Source organism: Periplaneta americana, chromosome 13 (assembly GCF_040183065.1).
Source record: "Periplaneta americana isolate PAMFEO1 chromosome 13, P.americana_PAMFEO1_priV1, whole genome shotgun sequence".
Classification (NCBI taxonomy): domain Eukaryota; kingdom Metazoa; phylum Arthropoda; class Insecta; order Blattodea; family Blattidae; genus Periplaneta; species Periplaneta americana.
In genome coordinates, this window is record NC_091129.1 from 29,296,381 (window position 1) to 29,309,519 (window position 13,139).

Below are 13,139 nucleotides of genomic sequence, written 5' to 3' on the forward strand. Positions count from 1 at the left end.
GCTGAACACCTGTACTTTAATGAGTAGGTGTAGTTTAATGACATGCATTAAAGGACTGCTACCAGCTGTATAATTACTACATTTCGGCATGGTCGAGCATAAAAGTAATTTAAACTTCACTATGATCACTAAAACGCTCATCTACCACGAGATGCGGAAAGAAACAATAATTCAATTAAAAGTTACACTTCAATTCCAATCCTCAAATAAGATTTCATTGAACTCACTGAAGACAGTGAAGTGACGTATGTTGCAACGGTATCAACTGTGAGATAATCTGTATGAGAGACGCCGATTTTTTTTTTTTCGGATTGCCGTTACGAGAACTGCTTATTGTTCTGTCACGCGTATACATTTTAATAACTGTGTACGGTATCTTGAAGAAATGCAAATTAAACACATTTCACTAGAAGTAACAATATGCTTCCTTGTTGCATATACATATACATCTCAAATGTAGTAAGATATGGCTATGTTAAAATATGCAGTGCAGAAAGCGTTTAGAGACCAAGGACAAACAGATACCATCTTTAATACTGCAAATGTTATGCAGTGAAAGTGAGAAACAAGATACTACTGTACTGGATTTCAACAAGTAAAATTCACAGCGGAATTAAGAAAATTCCAATTATTTTATCAAACATTTATACGCACTCGAATTAAATTAATAAATAGTACATTATGCAACGAGCCTATGATGGTAGTAATTAAGACGCAAGTATGATTGTTTATGAAACGAGCGCAAGCGAGTTTCATAATTTTCATACAAGCGTCTTAATTACCATTATAGGCAAGTTTCACACGACTTTTTATGCTCGACCATATCTCTAACTTGAAATTATTTAAAATTAGATCTTCTTATGGTTATGTGCGAACTGACCTGAATTGTGAAATGTGCGCAGACGCGAAAGTATTGATTTTTTCCGAGGCCGAATGTCATTGACCTTGGCAGAGAATAAGATGAAGATTACTCTGATATAATCTGGAAATTGATTTAAAATTGAAAAACGAGATGACAAATTGAATTTATTTGAATATTATTTACAATTAACGCTAATTATTATAGTAACAGAACATAACCCTCTGCGACAGTATTGGATTTCCAGCCTCCGTGACTTTTCGCTAATTATCTTTCGATTGCATATCCGAGAATAATCGATATAACGGTACAAAGCTGACTTGTCATTGGCTGAACACCTGAACTTTAACGAGTATGTGTACTTTAATGACATGCATTGAAGGACTGCTGCCAGGTGTATAATTACTACAGTTCGGCATGGTCGAGCATAAACAATAATTACATTCTCTACTTATTTACTTACTGGCTTTTAAGGAACCCGGAGGTTCATTGCCGCCCTCACATAAGCCCGCCATTGATCCCTATCCTGAGCAAGATTAATCCAGTCTCTACCATCATATTCCACCTCCCTCAAATCCATTTTAATATTATCTTCCCACCTACGTCTCGGCCTCCCCAAAGGTCTTTTTCCCTCCGGTCTCCCAACTAACACTCTATATGCATTTCTGGATTCCCCATACATGCTACATGTCCTGCCCATCTCAAACGTTTGGATTTAATATTCCTAATTATGTCAGGTGAAGGATACAATGCGTGCAGCTCTGCCTTGTGTAACTTTCTCCATTCTCCTGTAACTTCATCCCTCTTAGCCCCAAATATCCTCCTAAGAACCTTATTCTCAAACACCCTTAATCTCTGTTCCTCTCTCAAAGTGAGCTTCACAACCATATAGAACAACCGGTAATATAACTGTTTTATAAATTCTAACTTTCAGATTTTTTGACAGCAGACTAGATGACAAAAGCTTCTCAACCGAATAATAACAGGCATTTCCCATATTTATTCTGCGTTTAATTTCCTCCTGAGTGTCATTTATATTCGTTGCTGTTGCTCCAAGATATTTGAATTTTTCCACCTCTTCGAAGGATAAATCTCCAATTTTTATATTTCCATTTCGTACAATATTCTCGTCACGAGACATAATCATATACTTTGTCTTTTCGGGATTTACTTCTAACCCTATCGCTTTACTTCCTTGAAGTATAATTTCCGTGTTTTCCCTAATCGTTTGTGGATTTTCTCCTAACATATTCACATCATCCGCATAGACAAGAAGCTGATATGACCCGTCCAATTCCAAACCCTCTGTGTTATCCTGAACTTTTCTAATGGCATATTCTAGAGCAAAGTTAAAAAGTAGAGGTGACAATGCAGCTCCCTGCTTTAGCCCGCAGTGAATTGGAAAAGCATCAGATAGAAACTGTCCTATACGGACTCTGCTGTAAGTTTCACTAAGACACATTTTAATTAATCGAACTAGTTTCTTGGGAATACCAAATTCAATAAGAATATCATATAAAACTTCTCGCTTAACCGAGTCATACGCCTATGAATAACTGATGTACTGTACCCTTACACTTCCATTTTTTCTCCAATATCTGTCGAATACAAAAAATCTTATCAATAGTCGATCTATTACGCCTAAAACCACACTGATGATCCCCAATAATTTCATCTACATATGGAGTTAATCTTCTCAAAAGGATATTCGACAAAATTTTATACGTCAACAAAAGTGATATTCCTCGAAAGTTACTACAGTTAGTCTTGTCCCCCTTCTTAAAAATAGGCACGAGACTGTAGTATTTGATATTCGTGTATGAATAGGGGAAATGAACTGCCACATTATCTCGTGGCTTAATTGCGTCATGAGTGATGACTTGTTGGTGTCACTTGCGGAGTTCAGATCTGTCTTCCGACAATTGACTAAACAACAAAAAAACAATTACGAATACTGTACTGTGTAAAGTGAGAGAGCTTTCGTGTTTCGCAGTTAGCCATCTTCGATGGCAGCTGGTGTCACTGGCCGCTGTGATGTTTACCTTCTCCACGGCGCGGGCGGAACCGGAAAACAAGTGGGTCTGGTCGGGCAGCGGCAGGAACATCGGCGGCACCGCTCCTTACTACGCAGAGGACGTGGCTCGTCCGCTCTACCGGCCGGGAGGCAACGGTTACAGGTATGAGAAAGCAGCGTGTAATGCTCTATGTTGCGTAACTACGCGTGCTGTTCGGCTTCCGGTCGAGTGGTCATGTGCCGGACTCGGCTACTGGGACGGACAGAATAATCTTCCTTTTTCGCAGCAAGTATTGTACGAAATGGAACTCTAAAATTTTGAGATTTATCCTTCGAAGAGGTGGAAAAATTCAAATATCTTGGAGCAACAGTTAATATAAATGACACTCGGGAGGAAATTAAACGCACAATAAATATGGGAAATGCCTGTTATTATTCGGTTGAGGTGTTTTTCTCATCTAGTCTGCTGTCAAAAAAATCTTAAAGTTAGAATTTATAAAGCAGTTATACAGAGTGGTTCATAGGAACCAAGTGTTTTTAAAATAATCATAAAACAGTTAGTTTTTATTTTCAACACATTTTATTCGTAGAACAACGTTTGTGAGAACATACCATTTCAATTATGAGCGGAAAATTACATCTGGCATGTGATGTCCGTCTGTGTTGACGCATTGTTTAAGGAGCTGACGAAAATTCACCTCTATTCTTTCCAGGGGATCTCTGTTGATTTGGGTGATGTGATGACGTACTGTGTCCTTTAATTCATCTAATATTCGGGGCTTATTCTCGTGAACACGTGCCTTTAGGCACTCACATAGAAAAAAATCACGTGGACAGGTCAGGGGACCGAGGGAGCCATGGAACATCACCAAATCTCGAAATTAGACGATTGGAAAACAGGAGGCAAAGAACTGCCATTAACGCTCTGGAGATATGCGCAGTGGCCCCATCTTGCTGAAACCACCCATCTTGTATAGGTGTACATGTAAATCGCCATGCAAAATCCGTCTTACCGTACGATTACTGATTCCAAGAGCAGCTGAATGTCTTCGAGCAGAGAGGCCTGGGCTGCGCAGTATCGCTTATGTGACTGAAATTTTTCTGGAGTACGCACTCTGTGTTGGGGGCCGGGCGATTTATTCTTCAGTATTGCGCCTTTTTTTTTTTCAAGATTTTTTAACCCAACATAAGATTGTGTCACGCACGGGAACAGAATCATTGCGATTAATATTGAATCTGTAGCAAAACTCACGCCGTATCGAGGTCACCGACTCGCCATTTCTAACAAAACAATCATTCGCAAACATGCGTCCACTGCTCCATGATGCCGACTGCAGGTGAAATGCTATGAGCCACGGAATGGAATGTCACATGCCGCACGTCTCTCCCTTTCATAATGACCGAGTACAAGCCATTTAAAAAACACTTGGTTCCCATGCCCCACTCTGTATTACCGCTTGCTCTGTATGGCTGTGAAACTTGAACTCTCACTTTGAGAGGAACAGAGATTAAGGCCCAATTGTATAAAACTCCCTGACTAAAGATCAACTTTGATCGAAGATCGAAAAGTAAACCGAGTTCAGACACTTCTTCTATTGTATAAAACTTTTCTGCGATCAAATTACCTTGGTTCAAATGCAATCTAAGTTCACGTGAAAAGGATTTGGCAACATCGCATAAACAGGTGAAATACGTGATGCGCGGACCATGTTATACAGGTTTGTTCAGTGTTGCCAATCTAGCGATTTTAACTCTTTTTCAACAACAATTTCTTTTAACTTTTATATTGCTTAAATAGGGATTTAGTGACCTTTTTAGCACCCCATAGTGACAAAATTTAATCTTTCTTTGTTGATAATGAGAAATCTAGCGGATTTACAACTACTTTTTCGCGACTTTCCGTATTACACTCTGTTGGAGACACTGGTTTTTTTTGCAATGTAAATAATGGCGGACAATAAGAAGAAGGTTGACTGTTCACCAAATTGTTATCATGTTATGGTGTTTGATACTGCTAAACATAATAAAGCTTTATAAAACGACAATTTTCGTTTAGTAATACAGTTAATTGAACATTTATGAATATAGCTATCATATCCATTAATAATTAATGGTTGTTATAAACATAATATAATTATAGGTTATGTTATTTGATACTGCTGAACACGATAGAGCCTTATAAAAATATAAGAATGTTTGTGTATTAAGGCAAGAAATTGAAAGAAATATATATAAATGTACCTAACATATCTATTAATATTAATAATACTGGATATTTTATTTGCACAATCTGTCACTCGTATATTTCAAACAGAAAAGAAATAACTGAACTTGGATCATCTAACTTAATCGGAGAAATTTCTTCAGTCAAAGTAGACTTTAGTTTGAGACAAATTAATCTCAGATTAGACTTTATACAACACAAAATTCCAAGTTCAGCTGAAACAAGGATCAATTTAACCTCTGATCTAAGATTAAATGGTTTATACAATCGGGCCTAAGGGTGTTTGAGAATAAGGTTCTTAGGAAAATATTTGGGGCTAAGATGGATGAAATTGCAGGAGAATGGATAAAGTTACAAAACGCAGAACTGCACACATTTTATTCTTCACCTGACATAATTAGGAACATTAAATCCAGACGTTTGAGATGGGCAGGGCATGTATAGCACATAGAGTGTTAGTTGAGACCGGAGGGGAAAAAGACCTTTGGGGAATCCGAAACATATATGGGAGGATAACATTAAAATGGATTTGAGGGAGGTGGGATATGATGATAGAGGGTGGATTAATCTTGCACAGGATAGGGACCGATGGCGGGCTTATGTGAGGGCGGCAATGAATGTGCGTGTTCCTTAACAGCCATTTGTAAGCAAGTAAGTTGTATAGGGAATGAAGTACGCCATGCGCCGAAACAAAAAGTACTGACATTATCGCTCATCTGCTGTCCATATTTCCCAGCAACAAAGTATTTATTTATTGTATACTAGCCGTACCCTTGCGCTCCGCTGCACCTGTTAGAAATAATTATAAAGTAATTACATAATTAAAATAGGACATTTGATCCAGGGAACATTTGTGTTTGTTAGAAGGATAAATCGTGTAATATGTTACTTAATTGAAATTGTATTTAAATAATTAAAATGCGATTATTTTGGTCCAGAGAGCACTCATTTGGTGCAATGACAATTCCTTTAACATGTTTCTTATTTGTTATTATATGCAACCATAGTTTAATGAAGATTGACATATCATTTAGTTTTAATGTGTAAACTTTATATTACTTTCTATAGGTTTCCATTGAATTATGGTAATAACTTAATTTTAATCATTGTTTTCTACGTCTTCAGTAAATGGCGCTTGGCCCACTATGGTTCTGAATCCTTCAAATAACTTAAATAGTGATACAGCATAAACAGTGATATGTAATTATATTTCTTTCTTTTTGAAAATGTAAGAATTCACGATCTTCTACGCACCATTGCCATGGAATGAATAAATGTGTTTTTTCTTCCTACTCAAAAATTTTATATTTTGCACATAGGAATTACTGCAGGAACAACGGTACAATCTGAGGCGGCGGTGAAAATGTATTGTTATTTTGAAAGTCTTGTATATCCTTAAATATCAATCGTATCAAAATTTTGCATAGAATGAAACTTATCGGAAATCATTTTTAAATAAACTTTTGTTATGTAACATTTTTCACAAAAAAGCAATAATAAGCGAGATATTTCGATTTATTTAATTCAGGCCCCGTTAAATGAAATATTTTGAATGCCATATAGCCTAAAATATAAATTACAACGAACTTAATTTATATTTCAATTTTCATCGAAATCCGTTCAGGCATTATCGCGTGAAAAGGTAACAAACATCCAGACAGACAGACAGACAGACATACATACATACATACAAACAAAAATGTCAAAAAAGCGATTTTCGATCTCAGGTTGAATAATTATACCTGTTAACACCAATTATTTTTGGAAAAGCGAAAATTACCAGAAAAATTTCGGTTACATATTTATTATTAGTATATATTATATTATATTATATTATATTATATTATATTATATTATATTATATTATATAAAAAGTGCGTTGATAACGGATGTACTCCGATAAGTAAGTTTTTAATTATTTGTTGTGGGGGCTCTTGAATCTCAGAAGGAACAACTTTTACAACAGCGCAACATAATCTGCTTGGCTCATTACCCAATTTTTTTGCATTGCATTTATTGCATATATATTTTATGTATTTTAACACGATTCAATTGAGCATAGTTAAAATTTGAATTATAAAATAATGGATTGCTAAGCTAACGTACTATTACTGCATACTAAATCAATATACTCTCGTTGTTCGCTAATTCTCTGAGATTAAAATGAGTGTGTACATAAATATTATTTTAAGAAATACAGAAAACGAATGTGCAAAATAGCCTATCAAATTTTCTGCGCATAAGAAGCTATTTTAATCTTACCTGTCCTCGATTTACTCAGAAGTTACTGTAATAACATTATAGCATTACGTCCATCTAGAGAAACTACACTTTCCAATGGTGAACTAATAATTAATTGTACAAATCGGTTAATTTAGCTCCCGATATTACTTCATACAAACACAGAAACATTTTCTGTAGGCTATCTTTCATAGCTTTCGATTGTAGTTGTCCAAGACCCCTTTTTCGATTGTTGTTGTCCAAGCCCCCTTATAGACGAAGTCATTAGTTTCATATTTCATTGCACCGTCTTAGATGGCGTTATTTTAATTTTTAAAACTCATTTATCTGATTAAATATCAGTCCTATCAAACTTTTGTAAAGAATAAAACTTATCGGAAATCATTTGTAAAGAAACTTTTGTTATGTAACATTTTTTACAAACATCAATACTAAGCGAGATATTTCGATTTATTTAATTCAGGCCCCCTTATAACCCCCCTTTTCAATAAAGTATTTTGAATGTCATATAGCCTAAAATCTAAGTTACAACGAACTTAATTTATATTCCAATTTTCATATAAATCGGTTCAGCCATTATCGCGTGAAAAGGTAACAAACATCCAGATATACAAACAAAAATTTCAAAAAAGCAATTTTCGGTTTCAGGGTGGTTAATTATATATGTTAGGACCAATTATTTTTGGAAAATCGAAAATTACCAGAAAAATTTCGGCTACAGATTTATTATTAGTATAGATAATTGTTTGACAAATTGTGAATTCAGTGTTGTGTTGATTTCTGTAATTATGGTTCTCACAACAGAGGAGAAGGAGTTTATTGTGAAACATTATTTCCGGTCATACAGATTACTGAAATTATAAACATACTCTGCAAATCAAGAAACGTCATTATAACTTGCAAGACGACATACAATTCATCCCGTACAACGGAATTTCTCGACGACAGCTAACATTGCTGTGTTATTTGATGCAGCATTGTTAAATCGCTCTTTAACGTGGTGCAAGCTCTGCCCATTCTGACGCCCCACTCCGTATGGCCGGAAATAATGCTCGACAATAAACACTTTCTCGTCTGTTGTGGGAACCATAGTTACAGCACTGACTCCAATACTGAATAATATACAATATATCAAACTATCATCTATACTAATAATAAATCTGTAGCCGAAATTTTTCTGGTAATTTTCGATTTTCCAAAAATGATTGGTCCTAACATATATAATTAACCACCCTGAAACCGAAAATCGCTTTTTTGAAATTTTTGTTTGTATGTCTGTCTGTCTGTCTGTATATTTGTTACCTTTCCACGCGATAATGGCTGAACGGATTTCGATGAAAATTGGAATATAAATTAAGTTCGTTGTAACATAGATTTTAGGCTATATGGCATTCAAAATACATTATTTAAAAGGGGGGTTATAAGGGGGCCTGAATTAAATCGAAATATCTCGCCTATTATTGATTTCAGCGAAAAATGTTACATAACAAAAGTTTCTTTAAAAATAATTTCCGATAAGTTTTATTCTTTACAAAATTTTGATAGGACTGATATTTAATGAGATAAATGAGTTTTAAAATTAAAATAACGCCATCTAAGACTGTGCAATGAATTAAGAACAAATGACTTCGTCTATAAGGGGCCTTGGACAACAACAATCGAAACAGGGGCCTTGGACATCAACAATCGAAACCTATTAAACATAGGCTACAGAGAATGTTTCTGTGTTTGTATGAAGTAATATCGGAAGCTAAATTAACCGATTTGTATAATTAATTATTATTTCACCATTGGAAAGTGTAGTTTCTCTAGATGGACGTAATGCTATAATGTTATTGCAGCAACTTCTGAGTAAATTGAAGACAGGTAAGATTAAAATAGCTTCTTATGCACTGAAAACTTGATAGGCTATTCTGTACATTGGTTTCATGTATTTCCTAAAATAATATTTATGTATATATTCATTTTTATCTCAGAGAATTAACGAACAACGAGAGTGTATTGATTTAGTATGCAGTAATAGTACGTTAGCTTAGCAATCCATTATTTTATAATTCAAAGTTTAACTATGCTCAATTGAATCGTGTTAAAATACATAAAATATATATGCAATAAATGCAATGCAAAAAAAAATTGGGTAATGAGCGAAGCAGATTATCTTGCGCTGTTGTAAAAGGTGTTCCCTGGATCAAATGGCCTACTTTAATTATGTAATTACTTTATATGTATTTCTAACAGGTGCAGCGGAGCGCACGGGTACGGCTAGTATAAAATAAATAAATATTTGGTTGCTAGGGAAACGTGGACAGCATATGAACGATAATTTTAGTATTGTTTGCTTCGGCGCATACTGTACAATTAACAGAAATTAGGTTGGGTATATTATGCAAAATCTTAAACATAAAAGTAACATTAAATTCTATAAGAACACGGTTGCCAATAGCCTAACTTTCAAAGGTTAAATTACCGTCCGGAAGAAATTTTCAAATCCAGCACAAATGTCCGAAAATTGGACCTTTGGATATAATTTTTTAAAATGCTTGACTTTTAAACAATGAAAGCTAAGATTCTCGTGAGGAGCTCAGAATGACATTCAACACTTTTTGAAAATGTGTAGTATAGAGCCAATTTTACTTCCATTTCCGTATCCTTACTGCTTTAGTGGTCGTTTCGCACACGATTCACACGAGGTTTCGTTCTCTTACCTCAATTTTCTTACGTAATTGGTTCACATAAGCTTTCAGGCGAGGATCGTGAGTTCTTTGTCACGCTCACCGAGCATTATGCCACTGATCTAAGGAGAGGAATCCCCATGTTGTGGAGTCAGTAATAGGACTAGCTATAGTGAAGTACAACTTTCGTCATTTCATTTGCGTAGCATTTCATTCGTACTTGCTAAAATTTCCTGACATTTCAAAGTAAATCAAATCAAATCTATATATATATATATATATATATATATATATATATATATATATATAATAGGTTATCTTACCACGCTGTATCAATATCTCAAGTCCGTTTTGAGAAGGATGATCAACAAGCCAATAACGTTAACGATGAAAAGAAGTCCATTTACAACCCATGTATTCCTCACTTCAGTGAGAGATACAAAATGAATATTAATACATGGGAAGTGAAAGGACTTCTTTTTGGCTCTAGGGGAACTTCATTTAAGTTAACCAAAACCATTCACCTTTCTATTAAATTTTCTAATGAGGACATTAACAAAATTTTTCTAATGATATTGAGAGATTCATTATCCATTTTACACAATCACTTGTATAATACTACGTAATTTTTTTTTCACTTCATTTCATTACTCTTCAAAGTATTTTCATCTCATGTTTCTTCGAAATCAAATTCTACTTTATTTTTAAATTTATCATTGTTCCGCATTCTCTCCGCAATCATATTGTATTTTTAATTTAACCTCTGCTTTGTATTATGGATCCTAGTGGTCAGCCGTAGATTTCGGCCATATGTCCCAAATTGTGGAGTTTATTGTAGCATCTGAATAAGATGAAGGTGATAATGCCGGTGAAATGAGTCCGCGGTCCAGCACCTATAGTTACCCAGCATTTGCTCATATTGGTTTGAGGGAAAATCCAGGAAAAAACCTCAACCAGATAACATGCCTCGACCGGGATTCGAACCCGAGTTACCTGGTTTCGCGGCCAGACGCGCTAACCGTTACTCCACAGGTGTGAACAATAGAGAAATATCCATGGGCTATTTCACTTAAGTTATCTTCTATTGGAAAATGAGTGACTGAAATTTGATTGAACAGTGTTATAGTTTATCCTATATGAATATTCAGAGTATAATAATTTAAGAATTATACATCAAAATATGCAGCATATTAACTGCTTGAAATTTAATGACTTTACATCTTGATTACACAACTTTTAACACTGTATCACTTCGGAATATGTAAGATAAGACTTTCTTGTGTTAAATTCTAACGTACTTTGTTTACATGTTTCGACCTATTATGGGTCATCCTCAGAACTGGTCGTTGTTGGTCTTGGCGCCTCTTGTTTTGTTTCCTGTGAGGGTGTGTTCGTGTGGTATAGTGTAGAGTCAGAGAGTGTGTGTTCTGAAATTGAGTTGTGTGTTGAGAATTTCGTTTGGATGTGTTTTTGTGTGTCGGTATATTTCGTATTGTTCTAGTGTGTTTAGTTTCTGGCTTTTTGGTTGGATGTGTAGTATTTCCATGTCTGTGTTGATGTCTCTCTGGATGTGGTTAACATTTGTGATGTGTTCTGCATATGTGGAGGTGTTTTGTAATTTTGTTATGGCTGTGATGTGTTCTTTGTAACGTGTTTGAAATGATCTGCCTCTCTGTCCTATGTAGAAGTTGTTGCAGGTGTCAGATTTGAGTTTGTATACGTCTGTGTGGTTGCATTTGTTTGTTTGTGTTGTTTGTGTATTGAGATGTTTTTGTAGAGTGTTATTTGTTCTGTATGCGATGTTGTAATTTAATTTTTTGTGTGTTTTTGTTTTCGTACGTTAGTGTGATGTACTTTTTGTTCTTGTGTGTGTTGTATTCTTATGTTTTTTGTGATTATGTTTTGTCTTACGTATTATGTTGTCTATTATGTTAGGGTTGTATCCGTTTTCTTGTGCTATATATTTGATTGTGTTTAGCTCTTCGTTGTAATCCTGTTGGTTCATTGGTATGTTGAGTATTCTGTGTACTATTGTTCGGAATGCAGCTTGTTTGTGTTGTGTGGGGTGGTTGGATGTGTTGTGTATGTATGTTGTTCTTGCTGTGGGTTTTCTGTATACTTTGAATGTGTGTTTGTTGTCTACTTTTGTTATGACTGTGCCTCAGTGTGTGAGTTTGTGTCTCTAAAATATTATTTAGGAGTTAGTAGGGTCCGATTGGTACGGTGTGCTCAAATTTGTATTAAAGATATCGACTGTGTTGAACAGCAACCTCGTATGTAAAAAAAAATTAACAAAATGGGATTTAATTTTATCTCTAAAGTTTTTCTGAATCTTATGCAAACATATGTCATGGATATAAACTTTTCAAGAAGATATTTAAATAACTTCTTATGTCAGATATTTATTTGTTATCAAGGTATTGAAATGTTTTTCGCTCTTCTGTAAAATTGAATATTTTGACATATAAGACTGCTATTCAACACCATCGATATCGTAACCCAGCCGTGGCGAGAACGTGACTCGCGATACATTGTGGCTCGTAGTGATAGCTGTGCATTTCGCTTGCTTCTAACCTCCGCCAACCCCCACCCTCTCACTCACTGGAGTCAAACTCCGTTCCAATTATATTTGTCTCTGACCTACGAGTGGCATATGTCTCTGTTGAAACCATGTACGAAAGTTCCAAGTAGGATGGGAGGACGCATTTTTTTGCTGTCACTATGATGAGAATATTAAACGTATTATTTGTTCACAAGTATTACGAGGAAAAAGGTTGCATAGCATAAAACGGCATTATACTACATGTTACTGATGAAACATTAAAAGGTTAAGTGTTATTGTTGTTGTTATCATCATCATCATCATCATCGTCATCATCTCTATACGTCGATCCTTTTTCAGCAGATATACGAATAATGCGGTTAGCTCTTCAATTTGAACTCACTGATTTACTATGTGATGTCAAATGAAAGCTAGATGTAAGGACTTCACAAATGTTTAACTTTCAAATCTTTGCCAAAAAAAAATAAATATCCGAACCTCCGTTCTTTCGCTTGCTCTGTTGAAGCCATGGTCGCTACAACTTACGTTTGTGAAAAATTATTTTCAACAATTAAAATAGTAAAAAC

At 35.1% G+C, this 13,139-nt stretch overlaps 2 protein-coding genes across 6 annotated transcripts in view; one reads left to right on the forward strand and one right to left on the reverse strand.

Moving 5' to 3' along the window:
• Positions 1–13,139, reverse strand: part of galene — a 758,695-nt gene that overhangs the window by 292,606 nt on the left and 452,950 nt on the right. The window lies entirely within an intron of this gene.
• LOC138711774 (proline-rich proteoglycan 2-like) overlaps positions 1–13,139 on the forward strand; it is a 109,797-nt gene that overhangs the window by 45,982 nt on the left and 50,676 nt on the right. Inside the window, exon 2 of the mRNA XM_069842976.1 lies at positions 2,853–3,036. Coding sequence (XP_069699077.1) covers positions 2,853–3,036 — 184 coding nt within the window. The remainder of the gene's footprint in view (positions 1–2,852; positions 3,037–13,139) is intronic.